Source organism: Arvicanthis niloticus, chromosome 14 (genome assembly GCF_011762505.2).
Source record: "Arvicanthis niloticus isolate mArvNil1 chromosome 14, mArvNil1.pat.X, whole genome shotgun sequence".
Classification (NCBI taxonomy): domain Eukaryota; kingdom Metazoa; phylum Chordata; class Mammalia; order Rodentia; family Muridae; genus Arvicanthis; species Arvicanthis niloticus.
Window position 1 is genome coordinate 15,232,238 of NC_047671.1, and position 17,737 is coordinate 15,249,974.

Sequence of the window (17,737 nt, forward strand, 5' to 3'; positions counted from 1 at the left end):
TGTGAATGATGCATTTACTTAAAGCCATAATCTTTCTGCTTATTTAAAAGGAAAGTGGAATGGGAAGTTGGGCCAGGTACAACAGCAATTGCAAATCCAGATTTCGAGCCTTGATGGAGCACAGATGGACCCTGTTTCCCGTGAAGATTTTACTTCTTAAATTTCTTCTGCCTTTTCTTTCTTTCTTTCTAAAAGGGAAGGTAGGCCTGTTTTGATACAGCCCTATGATGTGGATTCGTGTTCATAGATGGTTGGTTTGTAAGCTCAGAGCCCAGCAAAAACGTGACAAGGTAGCTAAAGCCTAAGCACTCGCAGCCTTAGAGCAAGCGTCTCTCCCTGAAATTTGACTATCTAGGCTAAGAAAGTAGCCAATTGACTGAGGCCCTCAGTCGTTACACCCCAAGGGCTCAGCCCATTGCACTGGGACGATGAGAGGTCTAGTCCAGCCAGCTCTTGCCTAAATAACTGTGGTACCTGAATAGTAGGTTGACAGCCCTTGCACTCCTGGGAGCTATACTTCATTGCACAGGGATGGGTGTCAATTCCTCTTTACATCCCCTTAGCCCTTAGCACCCAGAGGACTAGTTTCCATTGCACCTGGTTAGGGTAAAGGAAAATCTTCGGGCTATAAGCTCTTGATCGCTTATTCCCCCAAGATGGAGTTTGCTTGATCGGGTTTGAGTTCGAATCTTAATTGGTACTACATTTAATACGCAAAAGGCTGTTTCATTTTAATAATTTAAACAGGGAGAGATGTTGGGAGCCGCAGTATAATCTGCCACCCCAAGTTGGCGCTAGCCTCGTGTTTTCCCAGAAGTAAACAATTATCTGCGCAGATGCGAGGCAGAGAGCCCGCCAAAGTCACTGAATGTTGGGTGGTGAGCGAACAGCCAATCAGAAGTGAATACGTCACTCTAGACTGTATTTAAGCCAGGCCCCTTCCACATCTCAGCCCTTCCGCGTTTTCCACGTGTGTGATACTGAGTAAAAAGCCTTGTTCTGCAGTAACTACCCGATCTCTGCCTCTCGTGTTTTCTCTTCCACAGATGGTAAAGGGCTGGGGGGCGGGGGGGGGGGGCGCGTTAGATCTTAGGACTATAGATCCATTAAGGTTTTACTGGGCTCTAGGTACTTCTACCCCCTGACCCTCTACTTCCTGCTGAGTCTTACGTTTGGTATAAATACAGGGTTATGGTCCAACCTCCACCATCCTTGGGTCTGGACCTGGGAACTGAGGAAGACAGAGACAAGGAAAGTATTAGCTGGCATGACTACAGACCAGCAACCCATATTCATCTTGACTTTTGCTCACTGATGCCCACTTTAAATGTCTGGTTCTACTGCAAAAAGAAAAGATATAAGAATTTATCTTTTGCCGGGCAGTGGTGGCGCACACCTTTAATCCCAGCACTTGGGAGGCAGAGACAGGTGGATTTCTGAGTTCGAGGCCAGCCTGGTCTACAGAGTGAGTTCCAGGATAGCCAGGACTATACAGAGAAACCCTGTCTCAAAAAAAAAAAAAAAAAAAAAAAAAAAAAAAAAAAAAAAAAAAAAAAAAAAAACCAAACAAACAAAAAAAGAATTTATCTTTTGAGATAAAAATAAAGAATTTGTAATTCTATGCATGCCCTATGGCTGGACCCCCAAGTTGCCAAAAATGAGGGAATGTCCACTGGAAAAAATGGGGTAGTGAAGCTAAGGCTTTCCTGAAAAAAAAAAAAATCTTAAAAAGTCTATGGTGGAGAGATGGGAGAGAAAGAGATTTGGAATAATTTGGGCACAATAAAGAGAGGAGAACTGGAAACATGACAGTAGTGAAGAATAGCCTGCCTGCATTGCCATCTGAGGCTATGGTGATGTCCCAGTCCATGCTGCTGCCAAGGGCCATGTCTGTGGTCCATGTTACCACCAAAAGCCATGCAGACATCCCTGGTCTGGGCTGCTGCCTGGGTCCATGTTGATGTCAGAGGGCTGCACAGAACTAGCCCCAATCCTCACTGGCTGCCCACCCCTGGCCTAGGCAGCTTGGGAGAGGGGCAGTACTGGAGACTCAGTCCTGGTAACAAGGACACAGGAGAGCTGCTAGGCTGAACAACTCAGTTAACACCTAGACTCAGATCCAGGGCTTTGAGCTGGCCCACCCCAACATCTTCCCCATCTATGAACTGCTGGAGCACATGAAGAGGCCAGTCCTACAGGACCAAAGCTGCAGGATCTCCATGATACAACAGGATATCTAAGAGGAGTCCCAATGAGGATCCAGTACTGATAGTGAAGCTGTTTGGGCAAAAGGTACACCGTGTGACACACCGTGTGACACACTGTGACACCCTGCAGCTTCCACAGCAAGATTTGTGTTATTTGTGCTTGTTTTATATTTTTTGTTTTCTTTGGGGGTATTGCAAGGGTAGTGGGTGAATTTAGAAAGATGGGGAGATAAGTGCAGTTGCGGTATGAGATGTAAAATTCACAATGAGTAGATAGAAAGTAAAAAAAAAAAAAAAAAAAAAAATTCTGGCCTGTGTGAAACATGGAGAACTTGGGGAATCAGACTTTACCCATGCCAAGGCCCTGACTAACTCTCCCCTCCAAAGTACTTAACACACACACACACACACACACACACACACACACACACACACACATGGCCAGAGTCCCATCCCCACTGTCCAGAAACCTGAGGGATCCCCATCCCTATTTTCCACTCTTGACAAGGTTAGCATGGGCTACATAGCAAGACTGGTATCAAACAAACAAACCCAAGGAGTAGTAACCTAGCTCAGGGTTAGGGCTTGGTTTTGTTCATTTTAAATTGCTGTGATCCCATACAACTAACAGGCTATGGGGACCTGCCATTTGGTCAGATGAAGGAATGCTCTTAGGACAAGTGCACCTGCTTGAGAATAAAGGGAAGGGGAGCTCACTTCTGTGTGGTTGGTGTCAATCAAGGGGCAGCAGAGTCGAGAGGCAGGCAGTTACATGTTCAGATTTTGAAGGAGGTTTGGAGGAACCATAGAAATGAAAATGTTGGGGTTCCATCCGTTATAGACTATGTTCAGGAGACATGCCCCTGGCTCCCAGAAAGGACACAAAATTTGGCTTCTTGAAAAAAAAAATAAGAGAAAGGTTAAGAGATACACAGCTGAAGGACCCCAACACATTCCCATTTTTACTTTTGTTTTACTTTTGGAATCTTATATGGGATTCTATAGATCATCAGCCATTTACTCATAAAATGGCAGACAGACTCTGTCATATAGGATCCCAGTGGGTGTCTGGCCTCGTGGGCTCTGCTCCTCTGTCATAGTTACAGGGCAGATTACAGCTGCAGCTTCAACAGAGCCCTGGACCCTGGGGAAACAGAGAGGCAAATTCAATTCCCCTGCCATGCTGGCCCTGACCCATCTGACCCGTTGGTGGCTGACGCTGAAGGACATGACCATGAGAACACAGTCACCCAATCAGTGGCAAAATTGCACCTTTGGGTCTAAGCTGCCATATTTTGGGGGGGAAATAAACTCAACTCTTTTAGAAAAAAAAAAAATCTCATTTGGGAAGAGAGATTTGGGTGAAGACATGAATGGTTTTAAGTGCTTTCCTATGTTTGAATGACCTGATCCATAGAATGCAACCCAATGGTGAGACTGTGGCTGTAAGCCTTTAAAGATCAAACAAGCCAAGACACCATATAATTCGGAGTATCCTCAGAGAAAATGCCGGCCTCCTTCTGATTGCTACCCATGGGGGAAAAAAATCTGGCCTCACCCTAGGGGATTACCTGTTATTCTAAAACAGGTTTATAAAACTATGCCAGGATCAGGTGCAAGGTATTCTAGCCCAGGGCTCACTATAACCACTGATATTCTCCTGGGTATGGGACCTTAACAAGGGGCTGGTAGCCAATCATACTATCCTTTTCAAGCTTACCAACAAAATAATATTGCTGCTTTAAGGGCACTGAGGGAATTGTCCTCCAAAGGGGAAAAACACCTGGTCACTAACTGAGATTTGTCAAGGCCAGCGGAATTGTACCGAGACTTTGTGACCTGGCTCCTACACACAGCTTTGAGCGTGGTATGCTGCAACAGGCAGGAAAAGCTTACTAGCTTTCCAGTTTTTGCAGTCTTGGAGCAGGATGACTGGAATAATCCAGGCCAGAGGCCAAGGTGTTTTGTTTTTTTTTCTCAGTCAACTTCCAGAGACTTTGTATGCAGAAATACTGCAGGACCTAGAAGTCAGCTACAGCTTTGCGTTTAGGAAAGATGGCCCCAGCTGTGTACGTAGGGGAGGATGACATTGTCAGGCAAAGGTGGGTGAGGAAGTCCTTGGTCCAGTGAAGGCTGGACACTCCAGTGTGGGGGAATTTGTGGGTGGGGAGGTGGGAGTGAGAGAGTGAATGGGGGCATATCCTCATAGAAGCAGGAGGAGGGGGGATGGGATAGGTGGTTCCTGGGTGGGGGAATGGGGAAAGGGGATTACATCTGAAATGTAAATAAAATATCCAATTAAAAAATTTTTTTAAAAAGAAAGAAAGAAGCAAAACAAAAACAAAAAAAAAAAAAAGTAAATAAAGTCCCAAGTGAGTGTGAATTGTCACCATGAGCATAGCCAAGTCATAGACCCCAATGCCTTGGACTCAAGGGAACTGCCAGGCCCTGCTCTGGCCCAAGTACACATTTGAGAAATATTTGATCTCTAGCTAAAACCAGTGTGTGCATAAAATATCAACCATACCCTAGAATGCTCCCTTAGAGTCCCTCTACTCAGCTTAGCTAACACACCTCATTAATGTGCTGAGATCCACTGTAGGATGCTATTGGTGCATCTCCATGAGAGCCCAGGACTCTGGGCTGGAGAGATGGCTCAGTGGTTAAGAGCACTAACTGCTCTTCCAGAGGTCCTGAGTTCAATTCCCAGTAACCACATGGTGGCTCACAACCATCTGTAATGGGATCTGATGCCTTCTTCTGGTGTGTTTGAAGACAGCCAGTGTGCTCATATACATAAAATAAATAAATCTAAAAAAACAAAAAAACAAACAAAAAACAAAAACAAAAACAAAAACAAAAAACCAGAGAGTGCAGGACTCACCTTACCCCTGTTTTTCTGTGTGTGTCTATCACTTCTTCCTCCCCCATTGCCTCAGTGGAATTAGTGTCTAAACTGTACAGATCATAGCAAGAAACAAAGACTTTAATGTTTTCTTATTAACATCCCTCATTTTGTATCGGATTTTGAATTGTGTTGTTAGAAGGTTTGATTATTGGTTAATGTACTATTGCTGTTGATGTTTAAACTGTTGACTCGAGTTTCATTTTAAAAGATCAGTAAATAGATTTTTCACCTGGGATTAGGGCAGAATTTCCAACACTTTCTGAAATGGTCTTCCACACAATTCTGCCATTTGGAACTATGTCTATGTGAAGTGGCCTTCTCACATAATCTTGGTGATTACAAATTAAAAGCATCAGTCAACTCTAAAAACATTGAAACTGCTATTAGTCCTTCATTAGTAAATATTCACCCAAGATTTCATTCTTTATGTAAAATACGTAGGTATATCCATTTTGCATGTATCTTTAATAAGTAGTAAAAATATATGTATGACAAAATTATTTTAAAATAGATTTATTTATGATATATTATCAGTTCATGTTGGATCTTTGTACCTGTTTTATACACTCATATATGTGGGGTCATTTAACAATTTCCTGGGTGAAAGGGGTCATGAGTGGGAAACTTTAAGAAGTTATAACCTTGGGGCTAGAGAGATGGCTCAGTGGTTAAAAGCACTGATTGCTCTTCCAGAGGTCCTGAGTTCAATTCCCAGCAACCACATGGTGGCTCACAACCATCTGTAATGGGATCTAATGCCCGCTTCTGGTGTGTCTGAAGATAGCTACAGTGTACTCGCCTACATTTAAAATAAAAAGGTTTAATCTTGACATACTGAGGCTTTAAGATTGATGGTCTTCTTGAGACACTTTGAGCATCTAACTGAAAGGCTTTGCATTCACAGAACAAGAGGGGCACTAAGGTGGATTATCCTTTTGGGCAAGGGATTTATTAGATGAAATATTAATTTTCATAAGGACAGGAAGATAACAGTATGGTGGGAACCCTAGGGAGAGCTGAGACCCATGTAGTAGAGGGCCCGTATGGGCTTCAGTAACCCACAGTGCACACTGACAGTCAGACTCTCTCTGAATCCCAGGTGATGGGGGAGGAGAGAAAGTCTTGTCTTTTGAGGAAGGAATATATGAACTTGAAGATATGGCATGAGTAGAGAGGAGAAACCCGCTATGGGTATCTGTCACACGGTTTGGAGTGTGTCAGTCTAGGGCCAGTATGCAGAAGCAGCTCGGGGAGGAGGAAGAACCAACTTCCCATAGTCACGGTCTGAGCAGTGCCTTGTCTGGGTTCTAAGAGGGAGTTAATAGACTCTGTTACTTAGTATGGGGCAGCCTGATCCAGGGAGATCCACGATATGGGGGGGAACTCAGTTCGCCTGTACTTGCAGAAGGCTTAAACTAAAGCTCACCCTCCTAAGAATAACTGGAGCTTCTTTATGAAACTCCTGGGAACCGATGTTGTCTGAATGCAGATAGTAAAGTGGGGAAGACCTCCCGAAACTCTGAAAATGGTCTCGGAATGGAGACCCTTCTAGTCCCTCAGGCTTTCGAAGTGTTAAAGGTGGTAGTGAGAGCCTTGTAGAGAGGATACACGTTGAATGGGGGAACAGAAAGAGCCTCTAGCGAATGAGACATGTGAGCAGACTTCAACAGGTACTTAGGATTCTCTCAAGGTTCAGCATCTCACAGGCTATTAAAAATGGACTTGCTATGGAGAGAAACACCTTCTAAAAAAAGAAGGGCATATGAGAGGGAGGAGAAAGAGGTCGGATCTTTGTCCCACCATTCCATATCTTTTATCATTATCAAGGTAAACAGTACTCAAAGCACCCACTGTTCTTAGACCTTGAGAACACCTCCCCCCATAACTGCGAAGTTATGGGGGGAGAAGTTGCTAGAGTGTGCAGTTTCTGGTTCCTTTATGTCTTGTGTTCTAATTAGATAAGATTTGCAAAAGCAGGAGTCTCAGTACTTGCAACATTCATGGAATTTCACAGATACACCCTTAAATACTTTGGTTGTCAAAGGAAGAGCATGGGGGAGGAGGGTACAGGAGGACGTGGGGGGGGAGGGGAAACGAGAGCACAGAATTCTATAGGTGTATTAAAATGTCACAGCAAAACCCATCATTTTGAATTGAATGTTAACGAAACAATTAGCTTTTTTAAAAAGTAAAAGCAAAAGAGAAGACAGACAGGATCCAGTTCCTTACGTTTTTCTTGAACTTGGAGTTTTCTTGTACACATGACTTCATCCATGAGCTGCTTCCTTGCCTCCTTTTCGAGCGCCAGCTCCCGGTCCTTCTCTGCCAACTTCTTTGCCTTTATGTCCTCTAGAAGTCTGTCCAGTTCTTTCTCCTGGGCTTTTTCTTCCTTTCGTCGCTGCACTAGATAATCATTGTATATCTTCTGCTCTCTTCCCATGTCTTCCTACATAGTGTAGAATTTAACTCACGTTATTGGAACACATCAGTGAGTAAGAACGAGTACATTTTTTTACATGACATGGTAATTCATTTATTTGCCAAGTGTGTGGTGCGTGTGGGTGGACACGCATGCGCCATGATGTATGTGTGTGTACCAACGGACACCTTTCAAGAATAGGCTCTTTCTTTCTACCTGGGGATACAATTCAAAGCAACAGACTTGATGGTAGTCTCCTTTATCTGCTGAGCCTTCTTGTCAGCCCCATTGCCGGCCTTAAAAGCAGTCATCCTAACAGGTACAATCCTAATCTTGTGGTGCTATATACTTAGGCATTCACTGATATACTGTTGTGTCTCGGATTTTCTTCAAAGGACTTAGAGTGACTGTAGGTTTAGACAAAACAAGAACAGACTTTAGTTCACAACCGCTAAAGCCCGTTACGGGTATAAGGGGGTTCAGACCATTTTTTTTGTATCTGTTTGTAATGTTTGAGAACATATTTTCGAGTAAGTTGGTTCAAATACTGCCTCAAAGAGTTCCCTAAAGCAGGTGTTAGCACACTCCCAACGGGGAAACCTGCCACCCTACAAGGGTGGATTTGAATATCAACAAAGAGACAGTTCACCTAAGAGACTCTAGAGAGGGTAAAGAAGAACATATAAAACATCGTTCGACATCATTCCCCATTAGGGACATGCGAATTAAAGCAATATGAGTGTTAGTCAACATGCACTGTAATAAAGCAAACGGGGTGACACATCAAATGCTAAAGAGACTGTGGAGAAACTAGAGCGAGCGCTCACGAATTGCTGGAGGGACTAAAGCTATCCTTTAACATTTTCACTCCCTTCATGACTCATTTCCTCTGTCCTCCATCCCTCCCTCCCTTTCTCCTTCCCTCCTTCCCTCCCTTCCTCTCTCCCTTCTTCCCTCCCTTCCTCCTTCCTTCTCTCCCTACCTCCATCCCTCCCTCTCTTCCTCTGGACTTCTCTTCCTTCCTATTATTAGAAACTGAGCTCAGGGCTTTGCACAATAAAACACACTGAAAGTAACAACCCATGATAAGACTAACAACTCAACAGACTATGCGACTGGCGTTTAGCAAGCACTAACTAAATATCTTACTCTCTTCTGCTTCGTCTTGTCTGCCTCATCCTGTAAGTCTTTAAGGGCCCTTCCCACGAGCTTCATGTTCAAGTCCAGGTCCTCTCTGTACTCCTGATGCATAGACTCCATCTTCTCTTGCACGGCTTTTTTCAAACTGTTCCTAGTTTCCTGTCTGGTCTTCTGTTTCTGGAGCTTTTCTTGTTCGTCCTCTCGCTTGACCTGTGCTTTGTTCTCCTCCTGAGGAGGAGTAATGAAGATGCGTCAGCATAGTTAAGCAAAGCAAGTAAGGCCACGCTTTCGAAGTAAGGGATGAGCCTAAGGGATTTCTTGGAAATACGTACACACAACACTTTCGGGCTATGAAAGTGGAGCTCGCTTTCTGAGTCAGCAATAAGGCTTTGTAGATAATTGTTCTATGTGTGGTTGTAAAGAAAGTATTAAGTAGGTGTGTAGTCCAAAACAGATCTCTCAAAAAAAAAAAAGTGTAAAAGGAAATGATCTTGGATCCCAGTGATAAACATTCACCGTCATGCTCAACATGCTTGCTCAGTCTTCTGGGCTGTATGCTTCTATGCACATCTGTACACCTATTATTAAGCAGCAGTGAGACTTCAAACACGGAAATGTGCTTAATAGACTAACCCCATACTCCAAGCAAACTATGTTAATAAGCGGGGAAAACTGCTACAGCTATGGAGCCTGGCACTACAGGACCTTTGAAAAGGCTCACCAGGAAGCGGGCTTCCTCTTCCTTCATCCGTCGTGCGGCCTCCCTTTGCGCATGGATGCTGGTGACCTGAGCATCCAGACCCAGGCGTGTATTTTGTACCAGCTCTCTCTGTCTCTTCTGGTCTTCGGCTTCTCGCCTTTCCTTCGCTAATCTGTCTTCCTCCCAAAGCCTGGCGAACAGCTGCTCTTCCACCAGCTTTTGCCTCTTCAGCTCCTGGTTGAATTCTATCTGCGCGTTCCGTTCCTCAACCACCTTTTTCTCATGGACGTTAGCCAATTTAGTGCGGAGCTCCTCACAACGCTCCCTGAAAGGGAAATTTTAAAAAGAGTAAACCCCTCGGGGAGTTTTATGAGGCACTGCTGTATTTAGGCACATGTCTTCACAGTACCAAAATAACCCGGATGCAGGCCATCCAGACAGAAAAAAAAAAAAATGTGAGGAAACAGCAGAGAGGGAGGCAGGTCCATGAGGATGTCACCAGACACAAGCACTGCCCTCAGGCAAAACAAGCTTTGACTCCTTACTCTGCCGATTCTTGTGTGATTTTGGATCAAAAATTTAACTTATCTAGCTAGGTGTGGTGGTGCATGCCTTTAGTTCCAGCACTGGGCAGGCAGAGGCAGGCAGAGGCAGGCAGAGGCAGGCAGAGGCAGGCAGAGGCAGGCAGAGGCAGGCAGAGGCAGGCAGAGGCAGGCAGAGGCAGGCAGAGGCAGGCAGAGGCAGGCAGAGTTCTTTGAGTTTGAAGCCAGCCTGGTCTACATTCCGAGTTCTGGGACAGCCAGAATGAGAGCTGGAAAACGAAACAAACAAACAAGAACAGAATTAACTCATCCCGGTCTCATCTTTAAAACACCTAACCCAGACACCTGTTCCCTCTGGGTTCCTAGTTCTGAATCCAATCTTAACAGCTGTGCCCCAACCTGTGCCCACTGCTTGGCAGCACCTGACCTCTGCTAGGAGGGGTCAGGGACAGTGTGTATTGTTAGTGGGAACTCTGTAGACCCATTGTCAGTGCTAGACACTTCATGGTTCTCTGGACCACATCTTGTTCTGATTTTGCTGGTTTCACGTACCTGCTGGCCTTTGAATTTCTGACCTCCTTGAACTGTAAATGTTGTGAAAATGAACTCTTGTATTCCCTTTGTGTTCTGCCATTTAGGTGTAAACTTACATGGCTGCCATATATTCCTAAATACCGCTCAACAAGACTTGGCGACTTGGAAACCTAATATTCAGCTCTCGAGTCAGGTAAGCTATGATTCTATCAGAGAGTTTGACATAAATCTCAACATATATTGAAGCCAGGACAGTTCCAGGTACTTGGGAGGCTGAAGTGAGAATATCTTGAATTCAGGGCCAGCCTGGACTACACAGTGAGTTTCAAGCTAGCCTGGATTACAAAGTTAGACATTATCTCACAAATTATCCATTTGGGATGGAGAGTCGTCTCATCAGTTAAAAGCTGCTCTCACAGAGGACCCTGGTTTGATCCCAGCACCCACACAGCAGCTCATGGATGTCTGTAACTCCAGTTCCAAGGCCTTCCTGGGCACTAGTCACATATGCGGTGCCCTTGTATCCATGCAGGCAAAATGCTCAAAAATATAAAAATATAAAATAATAAAATAACAAATGTATTTATTAAATGAATTTTAAAAGGCTAATGACTATGTTTTAAACACTTCCAGGAAATACTGGACTTTTCACATCTCTTCTGAGGATTGAAATCTTAAAATTAAAAGACAATACGGAACTGATATTCATATCAAGTGACAATCGCTATATTGAAGGAGTTGAATAAAAAAAAAAGCAAAATGAAGAAACCAACCTGAGGATATAATAACAATTTTAAAAGGTTTGTTTTTATTATTTTCTTTAAGTGTGTATGTGTGTGTGTGTGTGTTCTGTCTACATGTGGGTATATGCACATAAGCACAGGTACCAATGGAGTCTAGAAGAAGATATCAGATCCTCTGGAGCTGGTCTTACAGATGGTTATGAGCTGCTGGATCTATGTGCTGCAAACAAAACTTGGGGCTTCTGTAAGAGCAGTGCCCAGTTTTTAATGCCATGACAGCAACTCTTAACACCCATTTCCATAAGAGTCCAGGGATCGGAAAATGATGGGTCTTTGTAGTCTGTGTCAGGAAGTGGATCAGAAGTCCAGGTGATCAGAAAAGATCCTGGGACCAGTGATAACCAGATAATAACAAACAGGGACCCACCACATACTTGGCAGATAGGGAAATGGCGGCAACAGGGGACAGACCAATTTTACTAAACACTTCATGGGACGAAGTTTCAAGAACTTGTCTCCAACAGCAGTGCTCAAGTTGATAAGTAATATTATTTGACAATTGACTTTTCCATGCTTGGGAGACAAGCAAAGAGTACCACAGCAGGATTTTAAGACATACTGAGTCCCTGTTTTTTTAAGTGACTTATGATGTGATTTCCAAGATTTAAAGTATGGTTCCTGAGTATACCTTCGAAGGCTATAGTTTACTGTAAGTTGGCATTCCTGAATTGTTTTTAATATGCCAGTTAGAATGCAGGATTGTACATTTAAGACAGTGGTCACCCTTAAAGAGACCAGATTCCACTGCCTGGAGAGACCAAGTTGTGCTCCCTGCAGCTACCTCCTGTGCACAGAGAATTCAAAGTGTACCCGATAGCTCTTAGTTTATCCTGGCTCTTGAGTACCCTTTGTTGAGCTAAATGGCTAATGAGAAGCGTCCACCAGCCTCCCAAAAGTTAGGGAAGTCTCATGTTTCCTCTGTTCATTAGGTTGTTCTGGGGACTTTCTCTGAAGAGGTTCCTCTGTGCCCAACTCCCACCTATCCTGGGTGCTCCAAGGTCATGGGGGCTCTTTTCCTCTCCTTCCTCTCCCCCTCCTCTCTTTCCTTCCTCTCCCCTATCCCCTTTAAGGCTCCATTTGTACTCCCACACACAATACCATTTTCTGTCTAATGTTCTTCCTCCCACCTGAAGGATCCATCATGGTCTTGAGGCTCTCTCTCCTAATAATTACATTCTGTGTGTCTGCTTCCCTTCCCAGGCTAACCATGGGTGTTTTGTTGTTCTCTCTGTAATATACTATGTAACAAGCCCAGGTGCACCTGCTGCTTGTATCCTCTTCCAAATTATTACCTGAACTGCTGGTCTAACTTTTCAGCTACAAACTCCTGCCTCTCTTTTTCCTTCTTCTCTCTTAATAACTTGATTCTCTCTCTCATTTTTTCTTTTTTCTCTTCAATGGTTTCTCCTTTTGATTGCATTTCAGAAAAATATTCATTTTCTTCTGATGCCAAAAGGTCACGTAGTCTGAAACAAACAAACAAACAAACAAACCAATTAAGTAATTGGTTAATCAAAATTATCATTCTGGCTGAGTTTTGTTTTACTGAATTTCTGAATTAGTGACTAACCCATGTTTTAAGAAATGAAAGGCAACTTGAAAGACCCTCGCAGGGAGACCCCCACTCAAGTCTTGGGACGGCACACACTCAAGGACACAGGAGAGATCATCTTGATGCAAGCACATGAGGCAGTTTAATGTCAGGGCTCCAGGTCAACATGTATCTCACACAGGAGACAGAGGGGCCGACCCAGAGACTCATCAGCTTGGGGGTTTTTATAGGAAAGGGTTGGAGGAGTGGGAGATTTTCACATGGTTACACACGATTGGTTGCTTTACATTTTTGAACATCAGCAGGCTGTGCAAGCCGAGCAGGGCAGAGTACAGTTTCTGTGGGCGGGTGCTTATCTAAGCTAGAACATCTGGTTAAACTTAAACTACAATTTCCTGGAACACCGAGCTGGCCTCACAAGGAGGGTGGAGGGGGTTGGAAGAACACCAGATGGCTCATTACTCATTTGGACATGCCTGAGACATGTTCCTGTTCCTTTTTAAGGATGTCCTTGCATACTTTTCTTATCTTCATGGCTAGCCAGTTCCTGTGATGACTTAATAGGCCTTTGTCCTTTGTTCTGTAACTCCACATCCTTTGTGACTGATTAACTGGGCCTTGTGCTAACAAACCTGCAGACCGCCATTTTTAACTACTTAGGTTAGGAAAAGAGAATCACAGGGCCCTGCTATCCTTATTAGTTTGGGCCTATTTCGAAATTTTCTTTCACACTCACTATGAGGTTGGGGAAACAAGTCAGTTAAGAGCTTCCCTTGTGGGCACAGACTTCATCCCTCAGAACCCACTCTGAGAGAATAGAAAACTAGTCTGGTGGCCTAAGTTTGATCCTGGGAACTGCATGGTAGAAGGTGAGAAACAACTTCCAAAATTGTCCTCTCAGCACCACACAATATTCCCTCCCTCCAATAAATAGTGTTTTAAAGCAAATCACTGTGGTTCTCCAAAATATAATAATATGAAAAACTGAGCCATGACCTTTATTTGACTTGGTTTTTTTTATGCACAATATTAACCATTGTGGTTTCATGAGTTCGGGACATAGAAAACTGTTAGAGAACTCGCCTAACATAGGCAAGGCCCTGAGGTTGATGCCCAGTAGCCAACAGGAATACAAAATGAGTGCTTCAATTCCTGGGCTACCAGGTTTGTGATTCTTACTTATTTCGTCTCTCTTCAGTATTGATGACAAAGCCTTGCATGGCATCCTTGACTCTTGCTTGCACAAGACTGCCAAAGGACCTGCGGTCGCTGTGCTGGATCCAGTCGCATGTCAGGCGGTACTGCTCATTTGATTTAATGGAAGCCAAAGTAGTATGGTGCTTGTGGTAGCTGCGCTGGATCCTTTTTAGATGTTGCTCGGCCCTCTGAGCCTTGGGAGGCTTGGCTCTCTGAAAATCAACAACAGTGGCCATTTACAATCAGTAAAAATTAAGAGCCTGACCATCTATAGAAAAAATTGTATGTGCATGTATGCATATATATGCACACACACACATATGTACACACACACACATGTACACACACACACACACACATGTACACACACACACACACACATATCCACTCTGCAGTTACAGCCAAAACCAACTTAAGTATCTGGGGATTAACTTGTTTGAGTCTCTGAGTTTGATATTCATCAAATCAGTCTCAAGTTACAGAAAGTCTTTGGGTTTTGATGGGATTAACCTAACATTAACAGGAGATGATGTTAGTAAAAATGTGTTTAGTACACATAGTCTACCAAACATAAGAGATACTGTAGAGTATCTGTTATTCAGCCATATTACCCGTGTTCCTCATGATCTCTCCTGAGCCTGGCATAAACTTCATTTCAACGTCCTGCCCAAGACTTTGAGAGTAACCTTTCTGTAGATTGTGAGTCCAGGAAAAACTACAAATTTCCATTTTAAAGTGCAACCTATGAATGCTTATCATTTTGTAGAGGACTATTAATCAAGCAAACTAACTGCTCTGGCAAGTGATCATATACAAAGACCTAGGCCTGTGTGATCCAGCTGGAATACAAACACTCCACACATCTTTAATCCCTCTAACTGGAATAAGACACATCCTTAGTACTCACCTTTAAGGTAAAATTAGTTTCTAGAAGGTAGCAAGGATGTTTGAAAATGACTTCTAATGGACAGGTAGTCAAAGTGATGAATCAGAGAAAGATTTGACATAATGAATCAGAGATAGGATATGCCCAACTCTCGTGAGAACAGCACAGGAAAGCAAGTCTCAGTGAGAGAACAGCTCAGTGAGAGAGTCAGGCAGCTGGGTGTCAGTGCAGTGACTGCAGTGCAGTGGAGTTGCAGTTCAGTGTAGGTCAGCAGAGGCAGTTAAAGCCAGACAATAAGAAGGAGCCAGAAGATTTAAAAAAAATTGCTAGCATTAGTTTGAGGCCAAGCAGAGCCATATTGAATCAGTCAGTTTGGAGAGGAGTTTGAGCCAGAGCAGCTGAATTGAACCAGCCAACCTGAGTTCAAAAAGAACTAGAAAAGGTGAGCTTGTTAAGCCTCTGAGATGACAATTACATCAGGGAAATAAAAGTTACTTTTACATTTTGCACTATCATAAAAGAAAATAAGTCAAATCTTGAGTTATAGATCAGCTATTTTTTTTAAAAGGGCCTTTGACTAAATGTAGATATAATTATTAAAGTTAAAATTTAAACACCTTTTTGCATCCCTTTCTGCATATACCTACCAGGTCAATACATCACTCAAACCTCATCAGAAGCTTCTATTTGCAGTAAATGGAGATTAATACAGACACCCACAACAACTGGCCAAAGCTATTGTGCCTACAGTCTGTATCTGGGCAAAAGAGAAGTGGGCAGGGTTTCAGTTCCTAGACTTGGAGTCTGAGGCAGAGACCATGAGGGGAGGAGAAGGGAGAGGAAAAAAAAAGAGGAAGACATCACAAGGTAGATGGATTGTGAGGACACGGCTATGAGGGCCAGCCAACTAGTTGGAGTAGGGGTGGCCCCGGGTATAACATGGCAAGTTATATCTCACTAAGAATAAGAGACTACAGAATGTTCAACCCAAAGGAACCATATACTGTACCCTGAGTCTCACCCCCACTTTCAAGGCTCAGAGAACAGAAAATGGATGACAAGAAAACATCTGGGCACAAGAGGACAGCTACACATATGAGTTCAGAGTGAGTGCAACAGCATGCACACACTGTGCAAGCCCAAGATAGACTGGAGAGGGAAGGTAGGCACACAATCCCATCACTAGCTGCAGGGGGAAAATGGCGACAACTGTTAGCTGCTGGGAGAGAAAGAGGCTTTTCTCTAAGAGTATATCCCCTGATAAGCTGACCACACTCAGAGGAAGACTATATATCCAAGAATTTTGGGACAGCACAAATTGGTCTATAAGGGCTAAAAAAGAAAGATGATACAAGTTGGGTACATATGGAATGAGGAGTGGATGTGGGAAAGAGTTGAAGTGAATTGTTAATATAACATCTATTTGCCAGAGGTAACTGTCATCTCCAAGGTTTACTGCCTCTGTATACTCATCTAGGCCTAGTCCTGAAAGCTTCCAGCCTCTGTACAATCTAATCTAGGCCTAGAATGTTTTCAGCCTCTGAGACTTACTGCTGAATAAGCTCATCTGAAGTGGAAACTTAAGGGTTCTTTGGCAAGTTGGGTTGGATGGTGTTTTGCTGGGGCAAATATGTGAAGGAACATTTTTGTTAAAGTGGACACAGGTGAAAAGCTAAGGCAGACACATGAAGGAACATCTCGCTGAAGCAGACACAGGAGAGAGGATGTTCTGTTAAAGCAAACACATGAAAGGAAATGTGATGAAAGATTCTTTGCTAATGACATGCATGTATTAGTCTGCCCTACATAGCATAGTTGAGCTGCATTTATCTGGACTCCATAGAGAGAAACATACATACACATAAAAAAAAAAAAAAAAAAAAAAAAAAAAAAAAAACTTCTGGAGGAGTACTGCAGTTTGTTGCCACTTCCAGGGACTTGGGCTGACTGGATGCATGTGCTGTGGTAAGACTCCTGCTGAGGTAAGACATATGGAGGACATGATATGTTAAGAAGATATGAATTAAACTTGACAGAGTGACGAAGTGATGGAGACAGAGCTAGGCTTGGTGGTACAGCTAGTTGTACAATGCTTGTGGTTCTTGCAACTTTGCTGATCCTTATTTCCTTGAGAGAGGCACAGCCGAGGACTTCTCCTGTGGGTCCCTTTTGCTGACTCGAGCCGAGGCTGAGGCCTGGCTGCCTTTGCTAGGTTGTGTCACTACTGTTGCTAACCCAACTCTACCAAACTGGACTGTTGGTGTATCAGTGAAGTGTTTGCAAGTGGATGGAGCTGCTGCTTCCTGCTGACCTGTGAACTGAACTGCTTATTTCAGGACAACACAGATGGGAGTTGCTCCAAAGAACCTTTCTAAACAGGTCTACTTCTCCCATATCCTTTCTTTCCCACTCCCTCTGGTAGGTGGTGGGCTACAAGGAACACTAAAGCATTTAAGAACCATCATTAAAAATAAAGTTTGAAAAAATTAAAGATATATTCACCCTTTCTTGTTCTTTCTGAACTCTGGCTGGCTGGTTCAGCTTAGCTGTTCTGGCTCAAACTGCTCTCTACACTGACTGATTCAATCTGACTTCTCTCCCAGCCTCTGACTGAATTGCTCTGCTTGGCCCCATACTGACATTGGCCATCTGTGCTAATCTTTTGGCCCCTCATTCTCTGGCTCGTTCTGTCTTTACCTGTGTCTAGCTTGTTCTCTCCCTGAAACCTGTATCTATAACTGTCTTGGCGAAACTGTCTCCCTTTATTTACACTGCTCTGTCTTAACTAGCTTCCCTTTCCTCTCTCTTCTTATGAGAGCTGGGCATATCCTGTTCTGTCAGATCTTTCT

The 17,737-nt window shown here is 43.6% G+C and overlaps 1 protein-coding gene across 1 annotated transcript in view; it reads right to left on the minus strand.

The window, feature by feature from the left end:
- Cfap53 (cilia and flagella associated protein 53) overlaps positions 1–17,737 on the minus strand; it is a 69,906-nt gene that overhangs the window by 45,233 nt on the left and 6,936 nt on the right. Inside the window, exons 2-6 of the mRNA XM_034517794.2 lie at positions 13,985–14,214; positions 12,546–12,719; positions 9,396–9,699; positions 8,684–8,902; positions 7,345–7,561 (exon numbers count right to left, since the gene is read on the minus strand). Of these exons, the coding sequence (XP_034373685.1) occupies positions 7,345–7,561; positions 8,684–8,902; positions 9,396–9,699; positions 12,546–12,719; positions 13,985–14,214 (1,144 nt within the window). The remainder of the gene's footprint in view (positions 1–7,344; positions 7,562–8,683; positions 8,903–9,395; positions 9,700–12,545; positions 12,720–13,984; positions 14,215–17,737) is intronic.